Source organism: Fringilla coelebs (assembly GCF_963513975.1).
Source record: "Fringilla coelebs genome assembly, chromosome: 4".
NCBI classification, from domain to species: domain Eukaryota; kingdom Metazoa; phylum Chordata; class Aves; order Passeriformes; family Fringillidae; genus Fringilla; species Fringilla coelebs.
Window position 1 is genome coordinate 22611850 of NC_140032.1, and position 23406 is coordinate 22635255.

The following is a 23406-nucleotide window of genomic DNA, read 5'->3' on the forward strand; positions in this document are numbered from 1 at the left end:
CTCCAGTAAATTAATTTGTATAGTTTTTGAGTTAAGTGCTTTAAATTAAATGTTATGTGTGCCATAAATAAATAAATAAAACTCACAAAAATTTTAGGTAGACTACAGGAATAGGCACACACTTGGATTTAAATTTTAAAGCAGTCTCATTAAGTAGCTTCTGTGACTGTGATACATTCCAAGACTGCAGAAAATAAGAAAAGGAAGTGTGAGTGTGTTTCTCTCAGTGCAAAGTAGGCTTGTGGTACAATATTGCTCTCATCTGTTTAAACGTTATTTTCTTGTCTCGTTAAACCTCAGTGCCATAATGTGCAGAGCTCTCAATGCCAAATCAGTGTTGTTTCAGTATTCTTTCTGGTAGTAATATGCTAATTGATATAAATATACAGGTAGGAAAAAAATTGAGGTCTGTATTCAGGAAACATTTTTATAGTGGGTCAAAAGGAAGCATAATGTTACTTTTTAGCATCTTGCAATTTATTTTGTTCTTTTTAGATTGGCCAGTCTGAAGTTTACCTTATCAGTCCTGACACAAAAAAAGTCGCAATTGAGAAAAGCTTTAAAGAAATATCCTTTTGTTCTCAGGTAAGATTGTAGTGTATTCTTTTTATCTTTTTTTGTTGTTTAAATATTCTCTACTTGTGAGTGCTCGTGTAATCCTCTCTCCTTGCACTCCACATGGATTCTCTCAACAGCAGTTTCAATGATTGCTATTGAAAAGCTGCTAATTAATCAGTAATTTTATAAGACCATCATTTTTTTTTCATGCTTTGCATTGTGATTTGTGAGATGAAGACTCACTCCTGTGTGGAGTGGATGAATAATATTAGCTAGAAGCAACACTCTGGTCAGGAACACACTCTTGTTTGAGATTGCAGTGAGCATGATTGACGGTTGTGCAAGTCTTGGGATCTCTATTTTTCAAGAGCCATATTTTTCAAGAAGTGAGAATGAAAGGAGAAAAATTATATGGAAGACATATCTGAAAAATATTTCAAAAATATGTTATTTTCAAGAATATAAGTTGTATGAGTTTAACTGAGGACCTGCCATGCAGAGGTAGTATATGTGGGCAGGCATGTATCAGGCACTCTTCATTCACTCCTAATCCCCATTCCTTGTGCCACAGAGTTTGCTTCTCTGTCCTTCTGCCTGAATCTTTGTTTGTTTGTTTTGGAGGTTTTGTTTTCCATAAATCATTTTGTTTTTTAATTTGATGATAATAGCTTTCATCACTAAACATATAGGCACATATTCTGAAAATTTCAGAGTACAATACATTTTGAATAGAATTTATTAATCTCTGGTCTGCTATATGGATCTTTTATACTTCATCCATTAAAAACAAAACAAAAACCAAAACAATGTCTGACTTAATTGAAATTAAAGATCCAAGAAGTATTAGGTTCTATAACAGGCCAGAATTTTAATGGCCAGATGTCTTTAATGTAGCTCTAGCAGAGATATGTGACCTATATGTAATGCTATTTTGTTCTTTTCTTCCTGAAAGGAATACAAGTACAAAACATTCAAAGTAGGCATGACTGTTTCATTGCTGTTGTTTCTTTCCTAGGGAATTAGACATGTGGATCACTTTGGGTTCATCTGCAGAGAGTCTTCAGAAAATGGAGGCTTCCACTTTGTTTGCTATGTGTTTCAGTGTACAGATGAAGCACTGGTAAGAGAAAGAAAAGAATAGCCAAATAGAATATTAGACCCTAAATGTCTTCTATTGCTCTATGCTCTGTGTTTTGTTGAATGTCCTCAAATCCTGTTCCGCTCAGAAATACAAGTATTTCAAAAATGTAACTAATATAGCAGTCTGCAAGAGACCTTTTCATTTGTTTTGAGGGCAGAAGTTAAAATCTTCTTGAAAATCCACTAAATCTTCATTTTACAAACTAAGTTAGACCTTATGCTTCTATTCTGGGGAGAGCTTTCTCATAGGGCACCTGTTCTGAAAATCAGGACTACACTCCTGTGCTCTAAGTTAGACCAGTGTATCACAGCTGCAGTAAGCTTTTTTGATCACAGACAAGAAAGGGGTTTGAGATAGAGGTAGGATCTTTCATTAAACCACAGTAATAAAATTGGGTGGCCTGTTCATTATGAGTTTTATTGTGCTTGTGTTTGTGCACAGAGCTGACATAGCAACAGCTTGGGTTTTTAATCATAAGCACATTCCCAAGCAAGGGGCTGTATAATTCTAAAATACTGTTATGTTTGTGTTAAGGAAAACAGTGGGAGAGTGAAATTCTGTTCTTCTACATGCTGTTCTTTTCAGGTTGATGAAATCATGATGACATTGAAACAGGCTTTCACTGTGGCTGCTGTGCAACAAACTTCCAAGGCACAGCCCCAGCTCTGTGAAGGGTGTCCTATGCAAAGTTTGCATAAACTCTGTGAAAAGATAGAAGGTGAGGTTTAAAGAATTTTCTGGTTGAATATTTTTAGTGGCAGTTTTACTGGGGGACAGTATGTAAAATCCTAAGGAAATTAATGCATAAAAAGAGCCTGGGACTTGGGGTGGAAAGGTGAGAGCCAGGTACTTTTATTTAGAGGACTGTAGTATCAGGTTTTCTGTAAAGTAATAAGAATTTTCTAGCAAGAGGTAAACTCCTTTATTGTGTTTTAGTTGAACTTTTGAAAACTGTTTACAAGTGTAAACATTAGCAATTTGTGGCTTGTTTGGTTCTCTTAGCCCTATAAATGCAGAAGAGTGTAGATAAGGAACCTCTGAAGGATAGATGCTGCAATAGCTATGACCTGCTGTCCTATTGAGTCCGCTTAGAAACTGGCATTATGCTATCACTAAGCAGGAACTGAACAGTACACTTTTATTATGTGTGCTTGTCTGCTCCTTCTTGGAAATGCAGAAATTAGAATTGTAGTTGTTGCCCAGGAACAGATGTTCAATTCATAAAAAACCTATTTATGTTTCAGCAAATTTCACTGTTAGATTTTGTCCATTTAAGTGATGTTTGGGGTGAATAAAGGGCAACAGCAGCTTGTCAGATCACGTGGCAGTGGCTTGTTGGACTAAAACCTGCCTAATGCTAATTTGATGAGACTGGAGAACTTCCAAAACTACTTTCACTCTGTTTTGGCTTTCAGCTAGCTATGATTTTTGGGAAGTTTCTTAAAGGCAAATGTCCCTTAATGCCTTCAATCATGCCTTCTTGTTAATCTTATCATCTGCTTCTGAAGGAGATATCCAGTGATCAGAAACTGAAGTACACAATACTGTTGATGGTTTGCTGTTTTTCCACAAAAAATAGAGGAAAGGAATTTAATCCAGGATGAGAACAGAAAAAATAATCTGAATGAAAGGATAGTCTGCTTTACACTGTCAGTAAATGTTTTCATCAAAAGGCAAAGTAATACCTTCACTAACAAGCAATAAATTTACTTGTTTTCAGAAGGGCTCACAATGTAGAAATTGGAGAAAATGAAAGGGAATTCTGCTTATACCATAAACATCATCCAAGCAGCGCTTCATAAAATACCAACAAAACAGTCTGCTAAAATGCAGTAGATTGTGGGTTTATTTTATCTTGTGTGATAATGGAGTCTTCAGCTAAGAGTATAATCCTGGTCTGTGCTCAGTAAATCTCCTCATTGCAGAGTTCATGTCCCTCATTTTAAAGACATGAGTTTAGTAGTAGCTTTAAATGAACCTAGAGTTCTTTCTAATGCCCTCTTATGAAATCATGGAATGGGAGAGCTCAAATAATTGACAAGCTTTGGCTTAAATTGTCAGCATATTTATGTGATTGATTAATTCTGAAAAAATTGACCCTCTAATTTGTTTATTTTTGTTCCTCTTGGTAGGGTTGCACCCTTCTAAGACTAAACTGGAACTACAAAAGCATCTAACCACACTAAATAACCAGGAACAGGCCTCTGTTTTTGAAGAGGTTCAGGTAAGCTTTGTTCCCTACAAGATTTTAAAGCACCTGGTCTTTTTTGCTAACATCTGTGTAAAACACAGAAGTAATTTTCATTTTTTGTGAATCATTCATTTTTTTACTTAATAGACTGGTAGCCAGCTTGTGCTTTAACTTCAGTTGTTTTTCTAGAGCTGTTAAAAACTTATCTTTTGATGAAAATTACTGTTTTACTAACTTTTCTTCCCCTGATACTCCTTGCTTTAGATGGAGATGTTGCCTTCTCACTGAGTAAAACTGAATATATTTTTTATGGGTGAAGGCAATAACTTGTACTGTGAGGACATTCAAACTGTTACTTGGATCAAAACAAATTTCTGTAATATTCCCAGATGAGAAAATGTCTTGCCTAAAATTTATCCTTGATCTTAATTCTCGTCAAACTAACTAAAGAATTAAAACTTTCCATCTTCTTAATTAAATCTATTTTAGGACAAAGGAAAGCATAGCTGGATTTAAAACAGATGATGTGGTTTGTAGGAAATGTCACTAGGAGTGAAACACTGTTGAAGATTAAGAAATGTCAGACTTTTTAAAAAGTAATGTTTCCTTCCTCTTTTGAGTCATTTCAGTCTCTTTGTATGTTTCCACATGGAATTTTATCACTCAGTACCAAATTTGGAAGTTACTCTGTGGAACCAATCCCATGAGTTGAGTAATTTCTTAGCGTAGGGCAGCTAGCAGCACTGTTGCCTTTTAGTGTTCTGCACACAGTCTAAAGCTTCTTTCTAGTAGTCACAGGAAACTGTTAATTGCTTCTGGTGAGGGTCTGCAAACCATTAACTTGGTAAAACTAAGGGTAAAGTACAAATCTCCTGCCCACCTTTCTCAGCTGACTTTTTCAGCTGGACAGCCTGGGATGTTGCATTCTTGCAGATCCATTTATTGTTACCATGATTAGCATTTTTAGGTATCTGTCTTTATTATCTTTATTATTCTAATGGCCACTTGGCATTAATTCATACTGTATCCTCTGCATTATATCAACAGGCTTAAGGCAACATATGTTTTTCAAAAGTTAGGTTTCTGGGATTAAATTCTTCAATAAATTGTTTTAAAATCTTCTCTTAAAATAATTGAGATCAAAATAAAATGCAGTATAGATAAATAGGTTCACCTTGTGCACTGATTTATAAAAAACCTATGTCATTTCCCAAAAACTAAATGTCCAGTGTGAAGGATTTCTGGGAGAAGTGTTGTGAATTCTGTCTCTAGGACAGTACTCCACGTGTGCTACAAACTCAGAACTACAGTGGTTCAGTTTTCTTTACATCGAAAGAAAATTGGCAAAAATATTTTTAAAGCCTTTATTTGCTTGTGGCAGTTTGATATCTGTACAGTTGTTTTCTGTCTTAGGTGTAAATTCTGTGGTGTATGAAGTGAGGTCGAGTGTTCCTGTGGCTGTACTGGTGCTTTGCCTGGGACACTGGTGTCCTCTGGTGGACTGGAGTAGTAGCATTAACAGACTAAACTTGTTCCTACATTGATGATTTATTACAGTGACAAATGAAAAGTGTAAACATTTGTAAACTGTTACACAAATGTATCATTACTGTGCTTGTGGTGTTTTCAATTACAGAAGTTAAGACCACGAAATGAACAAAAAGAGAATGAGCTGGTTATCTCTCTTCTGAGAAACATGTATGAAGAAAAACAGAAGGACCATATTCATGTTGGAGAAGCAAAACAGGTAAGTAATCACTCAGTTTTAGTTTATGTGAGGAGAAGCCAGGAAAAAAATTTTCCATTCAATTTTTATATCTTTCCAAAGGCAAATTTGCATCACCTGCAATTTGAAACTCCAGTGTGTAAGCAGTGGTGAATACTGGGATTGCTTATGGTTCATACACTATTGTCATGTGCCAAAACAGATATGTCAAGTTTTGGGGTCCCTGGTACAGTCTGATTTCAGGCCTAGGAGACAGGGGCGCAAACAAGGCAGACTACTAAATTGTTTATTTGCTCTCTCTGCAAAGAAAATTCAATATATGTGAGAGAATGTATAAGGAATTTGTGATTGCTCTCAGCTGGCATTTGCCATCTTGCTGTCGGTGTTGAGTCAGTGTAATAACAACACATGGGATTTGGTCATTGATAAAGTTTGTTACATTTACTCAGGACTAAAATTTCTTGTGTGCAAACAAACATTTGAAGTGGCATTAAGATGAGGAGGATTGCTGCAGAAACAGCAGCAGAGGCTCTTATCCATGTCTGAAGACATGAGCTTCCTTTTATTCTCTCTCAGGTTCCATCAGTGCTGTTTAACTGGCTATCTGTACAGCACAGTTGTTTTTCCAAAGGGATTAGTGGTTTTGGATGCCTTGGTTTGTGAGTAGCTACCTTGAGAAAACTAAGGGAGGTTAGTATTTAAAAGTGGATTCTATCCATTCGCTGGAAACTTTCCATCCCAATTATTTAGACCCTTTTAAAAGTCTTGCCTGTCCCTCTACTGTTGGTTGATAATTCCACTGTGATGATTGCTGTCAGCCATTTGTGATATAAACTAGGAAATAAATATATGGAGAGTAATTAGACCTGTGAAGAAATTAGGAAAGTAGCAGCAAATCTTCCTTTACTGTATTTTCACTCTGTTAATCTCTTCTTCTTTTATGGCTTACTACCTAATTATTGACCTCCCTGAGTAAACAGAAGGAAAATTGCATATTTCACTCTCTGATTTATTGTCTTGGGCATCTCACCAGAAATATGCTTTTAAGAAAAAAGCATTTCAGTTGTGGAATAAGAGGAGGAAACATTGCCTGAGGTCTTCTGTCATCATACCCCAGATATTTTTGTTTGGTGTAGTGCTAGCATATGGTCAGTCACAAACAGCTTGGAAATAGGGATATACAAAGCGAGATAAAATCTTTAGGTATGAAGTATTGAAGTATGTCTTCAATGATTTGAAAATTTATAAGGTCTGCTGCAATCTGTTTGCTCAGTTCCTGAAACCAAATTGCTTAATATGACATTTGCAAAGATGCCAGTGTTCTAAGAAGAGAACTGACTTCCCCATAATCTTATCATTTGTCTCAGCATAACATTTTATATTTACTCTGATCATTTATCTCCAGGCCTGTGTAATAGCAGATAACTTTGAACACATGCTGTTATTTGTCTCAGCAATCATTAACCCGTGACACCCTGATGTCCCTGTTCCCTTCTGTTCTGCATATTCACTTTCATGCTTTTCACTGCCTTTTTAAAAAATATATTTAAACCAGGGGAGAAAAAAGATGAAATGTGATATATTACATGAATCTTGTTTAACAAAAACACTTTAAAATAAATGTCTTTTCATAAGAATGTAATAGCAAGCAGCATCTGATTTACTCTTGGAGAATAAAATGAGGGAAGGTATCATGGTTTAGAAATTGTACTCTCCATTCAGTGTCCCCACCAAGACTCTCCAAGCCAGGCGCCTGCTGCAGTGTGATGGAGAGTACAGTTAGAGGCACAAAAGGCAAAGATCACAGGCTGAGATAAGAACAATTTACTGGAAACAGCAATGACCAGTAATAGCAACAGTACTAGTCACAGAGGGTACAAGAAAAGAAATTATTCTCACATAGCCCACCCCCCAATGATAGACAGCACTGGAAGGCTCCCTCCTGATACATTTTTTTGACTGGAAGGAGCCCCTTCTCTCTGAAGTGAGACCCCTACCTCCAGCAATGACAGATGGTATGAAATATCCTTCAGATCCTGGCCATGCCCCTTCCCAGCTACTACAGAAATTAACCTTGGCCTGGCATAACCAGGACAGAATATAAAAAGAAAATACAGGAGCCTGAAAAATTGTGATACTGGAAATAGGATGTTTTAAAATTACATCTAGGCAGGACAGTTTGGTGATGGTTATGATATGTCATTCACCTGCCCAGTACTAATTGCACAGATCAAGCATTCAGATCTCTTCACTTAGGGACAAGTAGAGAGGGCTATGATGCCTGTCAGCTTCAAGATGAACCTCCCAAAACAGCATTGAAAACTGAGCTCTGGTTTCTTTAAGAAGCAAAACTTTTAACTGACTGTTAGCTTTAAGGTGAAAATATTTCTACTGGTGAACTATATAGAAGAGTTCGATTGTTACACATGTTCCTTTCCCTTGGAAAGACCCATTTTATTATAATGGAGAAAGTTGAGAGTTTCTGTTAATGATGAGATTTTGATTCATTTCTCGGTTGAAGAAAAGGGAATCCATAAGAAATCTCTAATCTGTTACACTTAAACAGTTAGGATTTGTACAATTCTGCATTGGTGTAAATGAAAATTTGTCAATAGAGCTGTAAATCAGTATTAAAATGGCAATTCTTCTGAAGCATGCTAGTTCACTCAACATGTTTCCTGTAAGAGACTTCTTGTCCTTATTTTAGGATAGTTTGTTAAACTTCAGTACAAGTGTCACTAGAGAAAAATGCATGACAAGCTGAGGACACCAGGAAAAAAATGCTGGTACAGGTTATAGAAGTCTTCAAACCATTCACTGAGATTTTTTCCATGCTGTTAAGTGTTTTGCATTTCTGTTTCTAAACACTGGCAGGCTTCACAACCTCCTGCTGAGAATGCTGTAAACGAAGTGTCCAGCAGTGCTTCAAGATTCAGATTAGACATGCTAAAGAATAAAGCAAAAAGGTCTCTTACAGAATCTTTTGAAAGTATTTTATCACGTGTAAGTATCTTCTTGTTTATTGTCTTTGAACATAATGTCATTGCTTTGTTTGATAGAAAAGTCTTATTTGTGAGCATTCCAGACCTTAGCCCAAAGGTTATTAAAGTCACAGTGACAAAAATATTTGAGTATCTCCTCTTGTTACTTCCCAGACAGCATTTCTAGAATTCACCCGTATAAAATCATACTGCAGTTGTGCTCAGGATATGAAATATAATGTTAGTGTTGTTATATTAGCTGTAGAACTGTTCTCGTTTTTTTCAGTTTGTCCTGACTGGTATAAGCTGCCTATGTAAGCATAGCTGTACGCTGGTTGCATTTTCACTGGCATTGCTGTTTTGATGGAAACTCTTGATTTTGATCAGATCTGGAGGCAGAAGTTTTGGCTGAACTAGAGAGAGAGTCACTGTTGTGAATAATGACAACATTTTATATTTTACCTGGAATAAAACTTGAAAGAGAATGTGAGCTTTAACTTCAGAACATTAAAAAATGATACAATATTGCAAATATTGATTTAAGGTTAGGAAGATACAAGTTCTATAATTGTGTTAGCACATCAGAATTCATCAGACTATTTTCTTAGTTACACAACAACATTACTCAAACAAATTATATAAAAATATTGTTCACAGATTCTATAGAAATATTTATGCTTTCTGATTTGTAGGCACTGAATGGTAACTCCAGAAGTTATGTTTTCCTGTGTATTAAATTTATATGGGTTTAGTCCTTTGTAAAAGACATCCTTGTAATTTTTCTGTATCTTGGTAAGTACCTAATACAGAAGGTACTTTAACAGTAGTTCTAGTATATGTGAAATATGTGATAATGTACATATCATGGAAAGCTCATTATTGCCCATGAGAATTCCTTAATTATACAGGATCCTTCACATTAACAGAGACTATCCAAAATAAAGCTTCTGTTCCCATAGGGAAAAAGGGTATTTTTAGGCATTTCAGGAAATCAAATTTGATAGTGTCTGTGAAAATTATAGATCTCAACTGTGCTACCCAAATCTCTTTGGTGTGCCCTATAAATGACAATCTTAACTGCTGATGTGCTTTATTGCTACAGGGCAGTAAAGCCAGAGGTCCACTGGACAGGTCTGGTTCTGTGGATTTGGACAGCTCTATGTCCAGCACCTTAAGCAACACAAATAAAGTAAGTAAAGCCTGGGAAAATTGTACATATTTAGAAACTTCAAAAAATATTCCCTGAAACAACTAAGCAAGTATGACATATGCTCAGATATGATATGTTTCAAGTTGCTTTCAAGCTTTTCATTCTATTCCCTGTGTTATAAACCAGGGAAGTGCTATTGAATTAGAAATGTCTTGTACTGTATATAACATATATTTTGTATGAATATGTGAGTATACATGAAATAAAATATTATATAACATCATCTCAATTTTACAACAGTGTGCAGCAAAACAAGTGCTATAATGACCATGCTGCTGATCCTAATCTGACTGGTTTTAGTTCTGAAAGTTCATACCATGAATGCAGGACTGTATTAAAAGAAACTTTAAGACAGGAGGTAATTTCCCTGTTTGTGTGGCTAGAAAACTTTTAGTCTGTATAAAACAGTACAAGCAAACAGCATGGGAGAAGCCAGTCTTCTTCCCCGGAGGCAGCATAGCACTCTGCAGGCTTAGATATACAGCTATTGATTCTGCTGTAATGCCTGCTCACCTGCAGACTCCTGATGGCATGTAAACAAGAGTTTGCTTTTTCTGCTTATGTTTTTGAAAGAATGGCTGATTCTGCAGGAAACACATAAGGTGAGGAATAAAGAAAATGTGTGGCTTGGGATTGAAACAGGCATCTGGTCATAGGCTTAAGTTCTTTGTGTGAATCTGCAGGTAGACAAGAGGAATAGTATATTGTCAGATTGGGCTGCTAAAGATACAGCATTCTGCAAGGGTGAATTCTGCATTCACCCTTTTCACTGCTAGCCAAACATCACCCTTTTGGTCTGACCCTATTTCTTTTGAGTTGTATTCAACATACTATAAAATACTATTACGCTCAAAATTACTCAAAATTTTCTCTGCAAAATAAAAACTCTGCTTTGTTGGCCTAAGTGATGAATAAGAAGGACATAAAACATCAAACATATTTCTTTGACCTAGCTGGATAAAAATGTGTGTGTTTGAAGCAGATGTCTGTGGGATGTGAGTAATGACACGATACTGCAATCTCAAAGATGGATTCTAAGCCCAGATATTGATAACCTTATTTCTTGCACTGCTAGGAGCCACCATTGTGTGAAAAGGAGAAGGACAGACTTCCTTCGCTTCCTGCAGAAAATGCTGTCAAGACCAGTGGATCACTGGATGATCTCTGCAGCAGCACAGAGGATTTCTCTCTGGAGCAGTCTGTTCCATTGCCCCAGCAGAGCTTTCGGAGGCGAGCAAACACACTCAGTCATTTACCGACAGAGAGCCCGGAACCTCTGGGGCCTGTCGAAACATCGCCATCTGTTCCTCAGAGGAAACTTATGAGGTATCACTCAGTGAGCACAGAGACTCCTCACAAAAGAAAGTAAGCCTTATTAAAAGCAGGCTATGATTTTGTTTGTTGAGGGCATATTTGGGGATGATAATTGCATAACAGGTATGTCCTCTTAATGGATAAGAGATGCAGTGTGTCACTCCTTGGAGGTTTGTAGGTATTCTTTTTAAAAGCACCTTTAGCCCTGTGTGCTTCACAGGGGAAAGAAGACGTGAGATGTGTAGTTCCACAGTATATGTCACAAACTACTTGATTCAGTTATATTTGTCCAAGCAGTCATTTTTGTTGTCTTGATCTGTGAGCAGTATAAATAAATGCTACTTCTTGTTTTCTATTTACAGAGAAAAATCCAGTAACCTCTGTGATCCTGAAAACCTTACTAGTTGGTGATTTCATATGTAGCTTTGAAATAGCACACAAAAGTGACTTAAAGTGCCTAGTTATTGGTAGAGGTGGGGCTACTGGCTAGCCATTGAAAACAATGAGCCTATCTAGATTTTACTCACAAAACAAACTACTACTTGCTTTAATATGAATATTCTTCAAGCTGACCTCCTTCAAAGGTCTGCCTCTGCATCTCTAGTTCCCTCTCAAGTTCCCTCCCTCCCTTCTATCTGGCTTTTTCCAATTACTGTTGAAATACTTCTGTATTTCACTTCTCATTCATTGGAACTCTTGATCATATGCCTGACTTTCTCATTGAAATCAAGGGGAAACGCATATAAGGAAAAAGAAATGGGGGTGTTAGTGCCATTTTTTGGTGAGTTATAATTGGTCATGTTCTGAAATGCTTTGCTGAAGCCTGTAAATGGGAATTTGTGTCTTTGCTGATTGGGTTAAAAACAGTTTGTGTTCTTACAGTTGCTGCATTAACTGTGAAAAACATAGGAAATGTCTCATTTACATATGCCAGCTCCCTTTCAAATATTAGAGAAGGGATTTCATTTTTTTTCCCTCCTTTCCTTTCTTTCTGTGTTGTTCTCTGTGCTACCTCAACTCCATCGCTCTGGTTGGAATCCGCACTATATGGTGTGAACGAATCTGTCGGCAAATCTAAAAGTTCTTCAGGTCAACTTGCACGTTCTCCTACTCTAGCTCGTCTTAATCCCTCGGCCTCTTCACCCAACTTTTTAAAATATCTAAGGCATAATTCAAGTGGAGAACCAAGTGGGCATTTTGCACAAAAAAGGTGAGCTAGTACCTGCAAATAGTTTGGGGTAGGGTTTGTTTTCCTATGTCACAAATATGAAACTCTATAGCACAAATAATTAAAACAATTTAGTATAGACCAAAGGTGGTAGATTTTTATGGCAGAGGGAGCTCTTTAACTGCTCCACCACTGAATGTAGAGCTGGTACTTACATAATTTGTTGTTTTAATCATTCAAATTCTTTCAGACATTGGCTCTTTCTTCAGAGCCAGTTATTCCAAAGCAATTTATTGTTATGCAGCAGACAGCAGCATTCCTTAAATTGTGTGAGGGATAAGTTGACAAGAACCTGAGAGCTCAATCTGTCTTGTTCTTCCTGAAGCGTTTGGTTCTGTCCTTTGTTCATGGTAACACAAAAACATACTACTGTTCTTTTGTGCCTGATATTAAAGGCAAGTTGACCACGTAATTACATGGGGCAAGAAACATCAGGTATATGGGGAGCTGATAGGAAAAAACCCACCACATACAACCCCACCCAAACAAACAAAAACCCCAACCCTTCAACCCATCATTTGTCTTGGTTACTTGCAGTAGTACCAAGTTATACTTTTCCATGCCTTCTTTCTTAGAATTAAAATATAGAGAGAGAGCTATGAAGAAAAGGACATTAACACTTGTTTCCCTGAGAACCTGAAACTGAGTGGCTCCCTAAAAATCATAAAATGTGAAACTATTACTTAGCCCCTTAAGCTAAAACTGCTTATTTCATCTCAAAAGGCTAATGAGACCAAATGTCTTCAGAAGCACTGTCAACAGTCACTGGCCATTGCAAGCAATTTTTATTGCTGTTGCTGTTTATTTTTTGGTTTTGTTCTCTTGTGTGAAAGTTTCCTGTTTCCCCAAGGTGCTGATTTTTCTAAACCTAAGAAAATAGTCAACTGAGGATGCTGCTTCACCACTTTCTTCAGTTGTACTTGCTGAGTACTAACTAGAATCTCTTAATTCAGCTTTATCTCAGAAGTATGACATAGCTCAAGGCAGGAAATGTGAGCCTGCAGAATCCTGTTCACTCTTCAATTTAATAAGACTTACTTGAATCCTGGAGGTTAAATTCTCAAAGCAATTTTTTCCAAGGGACTTGGGAATGATTCTGTACACACAGTTTCAACTTCTTTCCTTTCCCTGTCTCTTAAGGGTATGCCATACTGAACATCTAAGCAGCAACACTGAAAATGGAAATTTATAGGGATGTCAAATGGGTTAATGAGTTTAAATTAATGCAGTCAAGCAGTCCCAATTCTGTAAGTGAAATTACCATGTAATTGCAATGGATTTACAATGTAATTGTAAGTGAGCCCTGTTTGCAGGGCACACCATGCTACAGCCTTCTTTCTCTCAATACCAGCTACTAAAGAACCTGCTTCACTTCATGCTAGTGATCATCCCAGAGAATTCTGCCCTCCCCCATCCCCTTCCATTCAGATCTTCAGGAAGCAGTGCTAAATGCCATCCAAATAGAACGTTATGGTTTATCAGAAACAATTTTTCCTAAACTTACTTTTTCACTAGTAAATTTTCCTACTCATGTTATTTTGTGTCCTTGTCTCAAAAAAGGTCTTCTAGTATCATCAGCCAAGTAATTTTCTATATTTTCACTTGATGCAAAAACTTTTCATTCACTGAGTTGTTCTTATTTCATTCTATTCACCTTCTTCTGAGTATGTTTCAGTAAAAGACAATTAAATAATTATTTTAAATGAAAAGAATTTCTGTTTAAACAATTATGTTGGCCAGAAGACTGTTGATGAAGTTTGATTAGCGCTTCTGTCTGTTGCATAAATAGAACCACAATCCTAAATGATCAGTCAGAAGGCTTAGCTTTTAACTTTCAAGTTCCAAGGTTGTCTGAATAAAGCCCTGTTAATGCTTTACAAAAGAGTTTTTGCCAAAGTCTTATTTTTCATTTGCCAGCACAGTGATTATCAGTGTCAACTTTTCCTAACCTTTTCCCCCAAACTTAGTCAGTCATTGAAACTCATATTTAAGAAAATATAATAAAGTTGTCATTGGTTCTTATTAGATTAAAGGAATTTATTTGAAACATGCACTAAAAATCTTGTGATAGAGCAAAGAATAATAACTTTACTGGAAGTACATTTATATATATTGGAACATTTTAGTTTGCCCAAACAGATATGTATCTCAAAGTAGGGCTTTGTTAGCAGTTTTAGTTTTGACTTTGGTTTCCTTGATATTCAGAAGTTCAGGATTTAGGTGCCTTTTGTTTGAAACTTAGGAATGTGTATTATTTTTATTCTGTGGATTTATACTTCTTTGTTCTAAACTGTACTTCTCCCAACTGCACTCTCAGCATCTCCTACCGTACTGCCTTAAGGAAAAAGCTTCATTCTTCCTCTTCTGTGCCAAATTTCTTAAAATTTCTGGCTCCTGTAGATGAAAATAACACCTCTGACTTTAGAAGCACAACAAGGTAGGGTTCTCTCTTGAAGCCTAGAGGTAAAACTGTATTTTCAAAGATTTCTTTGTCTGAAATATTTCAAATGCTTCTTGCACTTGCAAAACCTGATTTGTGCAATGGTTTGCCTGCGTGTATTCTGCATGTAATTGCTGTCAAAAGAATTAAGCTATCCCAGACTACTCTCCCATTAGGACTGCAGATTTTAGTAATTTTTGATGTTGTAAATGGTCATGCAACTTCTATCTATGTATTTCTGACATAAGAGAGTTTTCACTTAAAAGAATATATGATTCATCCTAATCAATGTCAGTGTCTTCAAGTTGGAAGGAGAGGATGACCTGTAAAATGCTCCTGCCTGTTGCTGCCAGAGCTATCTGGATTTCATTTATACCTTTCAGCTTCTACAAAGACTCATATAACCATTCAGCTAATAGCTGGAATAAAGCAATGAATAGTTTTGAGTTCTAACAGATGAAAGTTATTAGTAGGATTTTTAATAGGAAAACAGCATTGTTCCTCACTATTTCATTTTGTATTCTGCATAAAAACCTCTGTATGGCATATGTGGATGATATCAAAGGAGTAATATCCACGGTTCTTGGATTTTGTTCCCAAGTTTGTTGTTTATTTCAGAGGTGGACTTGCTAACAGAAAGGTTTAAAGTTTTTCTCCCAGGCTGTGTTGGGAGGGGAAATATTGCATACCCAGTGCACAGAAGGCTGGAGGTTCAGTTGGTGTTTATAAAGCTCCTTGATGAGTACTGACAAAAGGCATCAGCAAGTCTTTGTGTCTCTTATGAATAATTGCTAAGTTTTGTGGATGGCATGTAAATAGTGTGATGCTAAAGCTACGTTATTTTGTATGTATCTTTAATACATTCTGATTAATATACTGCTGCAGAGAAAACTGAAAATTAATTTAAACTGGAAAGAGTAGACTGTACAGAGCTGCCAGTCCCTGTTTGTGAACCTCAGTGCTGTTTGCAGCCATGTGTAAGCCTCTGCCACAAAGCAAGTTTCACCTTTCTGACACTGCGAGCTTGGCCCAGCACGTGCACAGCACACTGCGCTCCCAAGGCAGTGCCCACGTGTTCCCGAAGGCTGTGTGCTGTTCCTGGCCAGCCCAGGTCACCTCCTCACACCCTGCTCTGTGTTCTGCCCTTTCAGTTCCCCGGGGCTGTGTGCTGTTCCTGGCCAGCCCAGGTCACCTCCTCACACCCTGCTCTGTGTTCTGCCCTTTCAGTTCCCCGGGGCTGTGTGCTGTTCCTGGCCAGCCCAGGTCACCTCCTCACACCCTGCTCTGTGTTCTGCCCTTTCAGTTCCCCGGGGCTGTGTGCTGTTCCTGGCCAGCCCAGGTCACCTCCTCACACCCTGCTCTGTGTTCTGCCCTTTCAGCGACTACGAGTCCAAGCACGGCCAGCAGGCTCTGGATGCCGACAGCCCCGTGAGGACTCGAAGGCATTCCTGGAGGCAGCAGATATTCCTGCGAGTGGCCACCCCTCAGAAAGCCTGTGATTCTCCCAGCAGATATGATGGTAAAGCCTGGGTTTGCTTCTGTGAGCTTGTTGGTGTATGTAGTGTGTGGAGTGTGAATCACTGTGTCCACCAAGGGGATCTATTGGCCTGGTGTTCTGTTTGTACTGTCATTGCAGTTTGCCACCTGCTTTTTGGTAATATTCACCTGGTTAGCTCTTGAGTTTTTACATTTAAGCTTCACATGTAAATTGTTCCTATTGTCTCATGTTAACTAGCCAGAGAAGAAATTATTTTTATGTGTACTTTTTTAATGAGTTCAGGGGAAAAAATGCATCACCAAGTATTGTGCTGAAGAAAAGAGGATGCTTCTATTTCATCTTTCTGTGTTGGAGTATAGAATGACAGACTAGAAAAATCCAGGTGTATCAGCAGGAATTACATTTATTTTATGATCTCACTTGAGGTCTGTAGTGCATGCTTTTGTCCTCATGTATGCTGCTCTAGTCTGTGACATATGCCACTTGAGTCATAATTATCCACTGTTCCCATAATTATTTTGTGAAATTTGGTAGAGCTGAAGAACCACAGACTAGAGGAAAACCACTGTGCATAAGCATGCATGAGCATCATTTTGTGCATTCACTTTATGTAAGTCAGATTATACAGGATAGTACAGGGCATACTGGGGCCAAGAATCCCTGAGAAATCTGGCTCACTAAAGTTTGAATTTCACAGCATGAGCTTTGTAAGCTATAACTTCTGATTTACTTCTAAGGCCATTGTATGAAAAATAAGAAAAAGTGTAAGGAAACAGAAAGGAAGAGTATCTTATAGTAAATGTAGTAAAAAGTAACCATCCTAATGTCACTGAGATGTTTTTCTTGCATCTTAAAGTAAGATCCTGGTTAACTGGAGTAAATACGTAACAGAAGGGTTTCTGTCATTAATGCACTGCTTGCAATGTAATTTGACTGACAGTGAGATAAGCTGCATATATGGGCACAGATGCCTCTCAAATTTAGTGTACTTCAACATGAAGTGATTTCAGGAGCATCTGTGAACATAGATGTGAAATGCTCTGTTGTACTTCAAGGCATGTTATATGAAACTTTTATTTTTACAAGTATGATGTCTCTCTTTGTGACTGGAAATAGTCTTACTTGTTTTTGAAAGCCACGAAACCTTCCCCTATTAAATAGAAAAATAAAATCCAACTAGATTGCCTACCCAAGCATTTCCTCTGAGACATAATAGCTGCAAGATACAATCTTAACAACCTACAGCTGGGTAAGCAGAATAGTTTGGGAAACAAGTGCGGCCAAAATGGAAAACAGGATGTGCTATTAATAGGAGCAGCAATTTAAAATATTTGGCCTTTTTTCTTCATTCATTTTCTTTTTTGTTTCACAGTACATACTCAGTTTATGAACAGAAGAAAACTCAGTGTCAGCGGGTTTTTTAAATTATTTAAAGCAAATACTGGGGTTTTCTATTTGGACTTCTATGCATCTCCTGGCACATTTCTGGCAGTGAAGAATACTCACTTGTTATCCAGTCTCTGTAGCCTTAAAGGGAGCTGCTGTACAGCTGGTCCAACTTTGGACTCACCACCACAGTTAACTAAGAAACCCCTCTAGTTCCAAAGTAAATGTAACTACCTGTCATTCATCGTCTTGTTTTTCTTTCATATTCTTTTTTTAAGTCTTTCTCATTCTTTTTAGACTGATTTCCTTTCATTTGTACAAACAGCTGATATATCACCAAAAGACCAATTTCAGCCAAATTGGGCAGAGGGCAAAGAAGGTTTTAAAGATAACATGCTTTGTCATGTTCTGCAAAAGTGAGCATGAAGGGAAGGAAATAAGGGAACATCTATGATTTATGAGTTCTCCTTTATAGACACAGACTCTACTGACCAGTTTCTCCCTTGAGGTGCCATGGTCAACACCCAGCTACAGAGTAATCTGCAGAAGAGGAGTAAGGAAAGAAGCTGGGAAAGGGGTGTTTCTCTCTCAGCCAAGAGACCCAGATCTCTGTGACTCAGAGATTATACAGTTTTTCAGGTTTAACCTAGGCTGCCTTACTAAAGGTTGTGTTAAATGTAAAATTCACCAGGGTGCCTGAACTGTGCTTTGCTTTGACCACATGTGGGCAGGCATTGTCAACAAAATGAAACTGCTCTGTGGCTGTAATTTCTCTGGGTTATAATGAGTAAATTGCACATAAGAATGTGTAAGTTGTCACAAGAACTAGAGACATCTTTAAGCTTTATAATCACAGAAAAACCTGGGTCTGACATTTATGGTTTTGTTTGTATAGACAGGTAGTGAGCTGAATCTCAAAGTGCATCATGTTCATTGCTGCTCTCTCTGTTAACACAGCAGGATATGAAGGTGTATTTACTAAAAGTTAAAAAAAAGGAAACCCCAGAGAACTGGTACATAGCTTTTGCTGAAATTTTGATCTTACACTTTTGAGGTACTGAACTTGATTAAAGTCTGATATCCTGAGTTTCCACTTGAAGCTTGAACAGTTTAAACAGCACCGAGTCCCACTGTCTTGAACTTCTAAATCCTTTAATTCTTTAGGAAGTGCTCATAAATAATTTGAGCTAAAATTTCATCTTTTGTAGCTCAGGTGGAACAAAATGGTTGCTGGCTGTGCTTTGGGGCTTGCATCACGAATTACCAGGCAGAAAGCACAGTTTGTTTTGCAGACACCATCATTTAAAAGGAAGGATTTACTGTACATGAAGGAGGGTATTCTGTCCTAAATCAGTAGAAGAAAAATACTGCAGACAGATATGCTAGAAAGCAGTTTTTTCTTTCCAGTCGAGATTCCTGCCTTGCCTGATGACTGGACTATAGTAGCCATGCTCAACAAGGCAAGCACTCTGAGACAACACAAAGCCTTGTAGAGAAACCATTACTTTTGGTTGTTGTGGGAGCAGTGGGAGCAAAGCCCCACATACACACCCTTTTCCAGCCACTTCTGCTTGTTGGTGCTGCCACTTTCCCCTTCCCCTCGTATTTTTCCTGCTTCTCTACATAACTTTACAATTAAGCACATCAGAGAACTATAATGCAATTTGCTGCCTGACAGGAGAGCCAGGTGGTCCCTGGTGAGCCTGAAGACGAGGCTGATGTCCAGTTTGGAGACGTAGAAAGGATTTTCTACATGGGTGAAAGGATTTGCAGGACTTCTAATACTTTACAGCTGGTAGCTGGAGGATGGAGGATGCTAGTTCCACTGTAGCAAGCTGCAGCCTCAGCCCCTGCTGTTGGCGGCTTCCCCTGAATGGTTGTGATTCTGCGAGTGCTGTGGAGCACCAGGGGGCAGCGTTTCTCTCGCTGGCGCCTTCGGATGCAGTGTCTCATCCTCGGAATTCTGCTTTTGTTGTTTATTTGTGGGAGTGTAATGAGTGTTGAATCCTGCAAAGTGGAGAGATGGAAAAAGGGAAGCAGAGTCTCCTTACCAAATGGATCACACTTTATCTGTTACAATACTACATCTTGAAAGAAGGTTTTTATTATTCTTTTTCTAAAGCTCTGTCTCTCCTACTCACTGTCTTAAATATTCTAAGTAATAAATGTGTTTCCTCAATTATTTGATTTTTACCTTTATACCTCCCCACCCTACTTACAAGCAGATGTTCCTACTTCTGTAGCATCACTCAAGAGCCACATTTTTTTGGCTAGGCAAATGGTCCAGGACTCTTTAGTTCTCTGTTCACTGGTAAAAATGTGAAGAGAACAACAACTCAGTGATCATTTTAAACCAGATGAAGTATGAACACACTCAAAGGCCCTAATTTTCAGTTGGGTCAGTTTTCTGTTCCCTTTCCCAGTATTACACAAGCAATAGAGCAGGCAGGGACAGGTGTCTGGAAGATGAGGGTGGGTGCCCTTACTCTGCTCAGGAGCAGGACATCCTTAAATGTGTGTAGACGGATAATGAAACTTCACCTTGCACTGCAGTGCAGCAAGATATTCACTTACATGTATTCAGCATCTGTAAATCTCTGTGCAGTGGATAGTTTTAACTACATTTTTCACATATTGGCTGTTTAGAATTGGTCATAGTAGGAGAACTGTTTTGCAAATTGTCAGAACTCCCAGCACAGTCAAGTCAATTGCTGGATTTAAGGGGGATGTGGATAGTTTTTGAAGGAAATGGTGAGAAAGTAGTGGTGCTTGTTGGAGCTTTCTTGGTGAGGGAGGTGTGTTGGAAGTAGACAACATGATTTTTGTAACAGCTATGTCAGTTTTAGGTTGGAGAATGGGTGATTTGTTTTAATATGGGCAATGTGTAATGAAGTTACCAGTTGAATAGTGAAAGAAGTTGAAATTCAGAGCAATGACATGCTTGTACCACTCAGCACTACTCTCAGTTGCAGAAAAAAAGATGGTATAGAAAGCACAAGTGTCTCTGCACAGGAAAATGAACTTGATTCATTAATTAAAATTAATTTGGTTTCAGCCTCTGTCAGATAGAGGTGTCAAACTGTTAAATCCAATGTGCTGAAGAAAAGTTTCAATTAGAAGAGCTGTTGTTCTTTAAACCAGCTGTAGTTAACACCTACCTGTCTATGTGCTTTGTGATGTGGGCTATATCTCTTCATTATTTAAGCAATCTTTTTAAAAATCATTTTGTAGTAGCATGGCAAATACTATAAGCTGTTGCTTTAGCATTCTGTGCTTAAGAGTGTTTATGGGGTGTAAGCTATTTGTAATGTGTTTGCCAATACTGTTTTAGCAGCACAGTTATTATTAATTAAAACCAGCTGGTTACTCAGTTCTGCTCCTTTCAGAGCAAATATGTGCTCAATCTTGATTTGCAGCACAGAAGTTTGGCTACAGCCAGTAAGTACATGATTAACGTTTGGTGGCTTCTGTGCCCACTGAAATAGCAGGGCATTCCTTTCTCAGGGATTGATAATACTAGCAAATGAGATTAATTTGGAGGTAGTGAGTACTTTTTAAAAAGTCTTGGCTTTAAAAGAAAAGTCCAAAGCATCCAAAGCAGTCCAGAGCTGATTTTAATCAACAGTGTTGAAATACACAGCTTTTCAAGAATTCCTCATTCAGGAATTGCTCTAAGTTTTATGTCAGATTAGAAGAACTTGTTGCTCCTTGTGATTCTGTATCTGAAGCTTTCTGATTACAGAAGGCTCCTGGTCATTTTACCACATCTGGTTATGAAGTTAAATATTCCTGGCAGCTGTGTAAAATAATAGGGATATTTTATCTTTGGTTATAGAAGCTTGCATCTCTCTTTATTTCTGTATCATGTGTGAAAGAAGGTGTTGTACTACCTGAATGAAAAATCTGAAGAGAACTAAGGATGTTGTTGATATCTTTTCTTTTGTCAATTGAATCTTAAATGTCTTTGAAATTCTCTTGTTAGTTTGCCAAGCTACAAGCTAAATTTTGGTAAGTTTCAAATGCAGCAAAAAAAAAAAAAAAAAAAAAACATAATGTAGTAAATAAAAGGCTTAGTGGATTCTTCTGTCCAGATTCTCACCATATGTTGGGTGACTTTTTAACTCCAGAGAGTGGATGGGACTGGTAAACACTGCCTGTAGAGAGCCATGTGTAAACAATTCTGTGGGGAGGTTGGTGGTAATGCATTATTACTGAGCCTCCTCTCTGTCAGCCCTTCCTTTCTACTTGAAGCATTGAAGTTTCTAGTCAAAGATGAATCTTTTTGTCTTGGTTTTGACAGTTGAGCTTGGTTAGACTATGTGAACATTCCGAAAAGAATGTTTTTTAAATTTAGGTTTTTAGGTTGGTTTGTCACTTAAACCTTGTTTAATACTAAGTGGCTTGATTAGGAAAATATTTGATAAACTAATTTTTTCTTAGTGATTTACAAATGAAATATCCTTGTTCATGTAATTTCTGATCAGATGTTGTCTGTTTTAATTACTACTGAGGTAATTCACCATCTTTCCATGTACAGACTTTCTTTAGAGTGGGCCCAGATATTAATATGTCATGATACTTCTTTCTTAATCTTTTGTACGTTGTGTCATCTTTCCATTTTTGAGTTTTGTGTAATGTGTTTGTTGATCCTTTTGGCATGTAGGGATACTCTTCACCTTAGGGTTGAAGCACTGCCATGTGAAGTGAACAGCTGAGTATAAATGAATAGATGAGCTGTACAAATTCCATCTCAGTCCATTGTTCCTACCAACCTTGTTCTTGTTGGGTATTATAAGTAGTGGAAGCATAAGAGGAATGCTTTTGAGGTACGTATGGATGCGATAGAATATTTGAGCAACATTTCCATCTGGTTCATGAGAAGTGTCATCTGAAATTCAGTATCTTGAAGAAGTTCTCACAAGCCCAGGGAAGATGGTGGTTTTCCCAGTGAAGTGCAGTTTCTCAGGGAATCCTTGAGTTTGACCCACAGACTTGTAAAATTCCATTGTGCAGAAAAATAGTTCTAAAGTGTAGTCCAAGTATGAACCTTAAATGGAAAATTACCACAAAATTACCATTGATCAAATATACTAATAGTTACTGAGTCACCTTGCCAAATCCTGAACCTCAGGGAGCAAAAGTGCTATAGGCTTGTTAGGAGTAGCATGTATGGAGGTAGAATTTTATGTGGAAGCAAAGGAAGCAATATATTTGAAAGGAGTTAGCGTCAGGTCAAACGTGAAATGGGAGTCAACAAAAGATGACTAAGTTGGCAGATGAACAGGGAAGCAGTCTTTCAGTGTGTGCTGAAGCATTCAGGTCCTGCTTAAGTGCACCTACTAATCTCATAAAAGTTCTGAAGGGTGCACATTGCTTGGACGTTAACACACGGCAGTTTGCCTCAGTGGAATGTGAGCTCCCAGTTAGATGCAGCTCAGTTGCTCTACTCTTTATCTTCGCTTTCTCTGCTATCCTCCAGACCCCCAGTGTGTAACAACACAATACTCAGTTCCTTGTCACAGTATTTCTGCTCTTTTCTGTGCTGCATCTGGAAGCTGGGTGATCTGTCTCTCTATCACCTTGTATGTTCATGGGCATGGGTTAATGCTGACTTACCAAATGTCTGAGTTTTTTATTTTGCTTTGTGGGATTACCTTCCCGTTCCACCTTCTTCCCTCCTTTACCAGCCAAACAGCTGATGCAACTCTGCAGACTTCTCACAGGCCACCTGAG

The 23406-nt window shown here is 37.9% G+C and overlaps 1 protein-coding gene across 4 annotated transcripts in view; it reads left to right on the plus strand.

The window, feature by feature from the left end:
- TBC1D1 (TBC1 domain family member 1) overlaps positions 1-23406 on the plus strand; it is a 100197-nt gene that overhangs the window by 51930 nt on the left and 24861 nt on the right. For 3 of the 4 annotated variants that reach the window (XM_084204656.1, XM_084204657.1, XM_084204659.1), the window contains 11 exons: positions 496-585; positions 1574-1678; positions 2285-2417; positions 3832-3923; positions 5527-5637; positions 8491-8619; positions 9700-9786; positions 10883-11172; positions 12203-12331; positions 14667-14786; positions 16169-16308. In XM_084204656.1, the coding sequence (XP_084060782.1) occupies positions 496-585; positions 1574-1678; positions 2285-2417; positions 3832-3923; positions 5527-5637; positions 8491-8619; positions 9700-9786; positions 10883-11172; positions 12203-12331; positions 14667-14786; positions 16169-16308 (1426 nt within the window). The remainder of the gene's footprint in view (positions 1-495; positions 586-1573; positions 1679-2284; positions 2418-3831; positions 3924-5526; positions 5638-8490; positions 8620-9699; positions 9787-10882; positions 11173-12202; positions 12332-14666; positions 14787-16168; positions 16309-23406) is intronic. The other variant, XM_084204658.1, reaches the window with a different exon arrangement.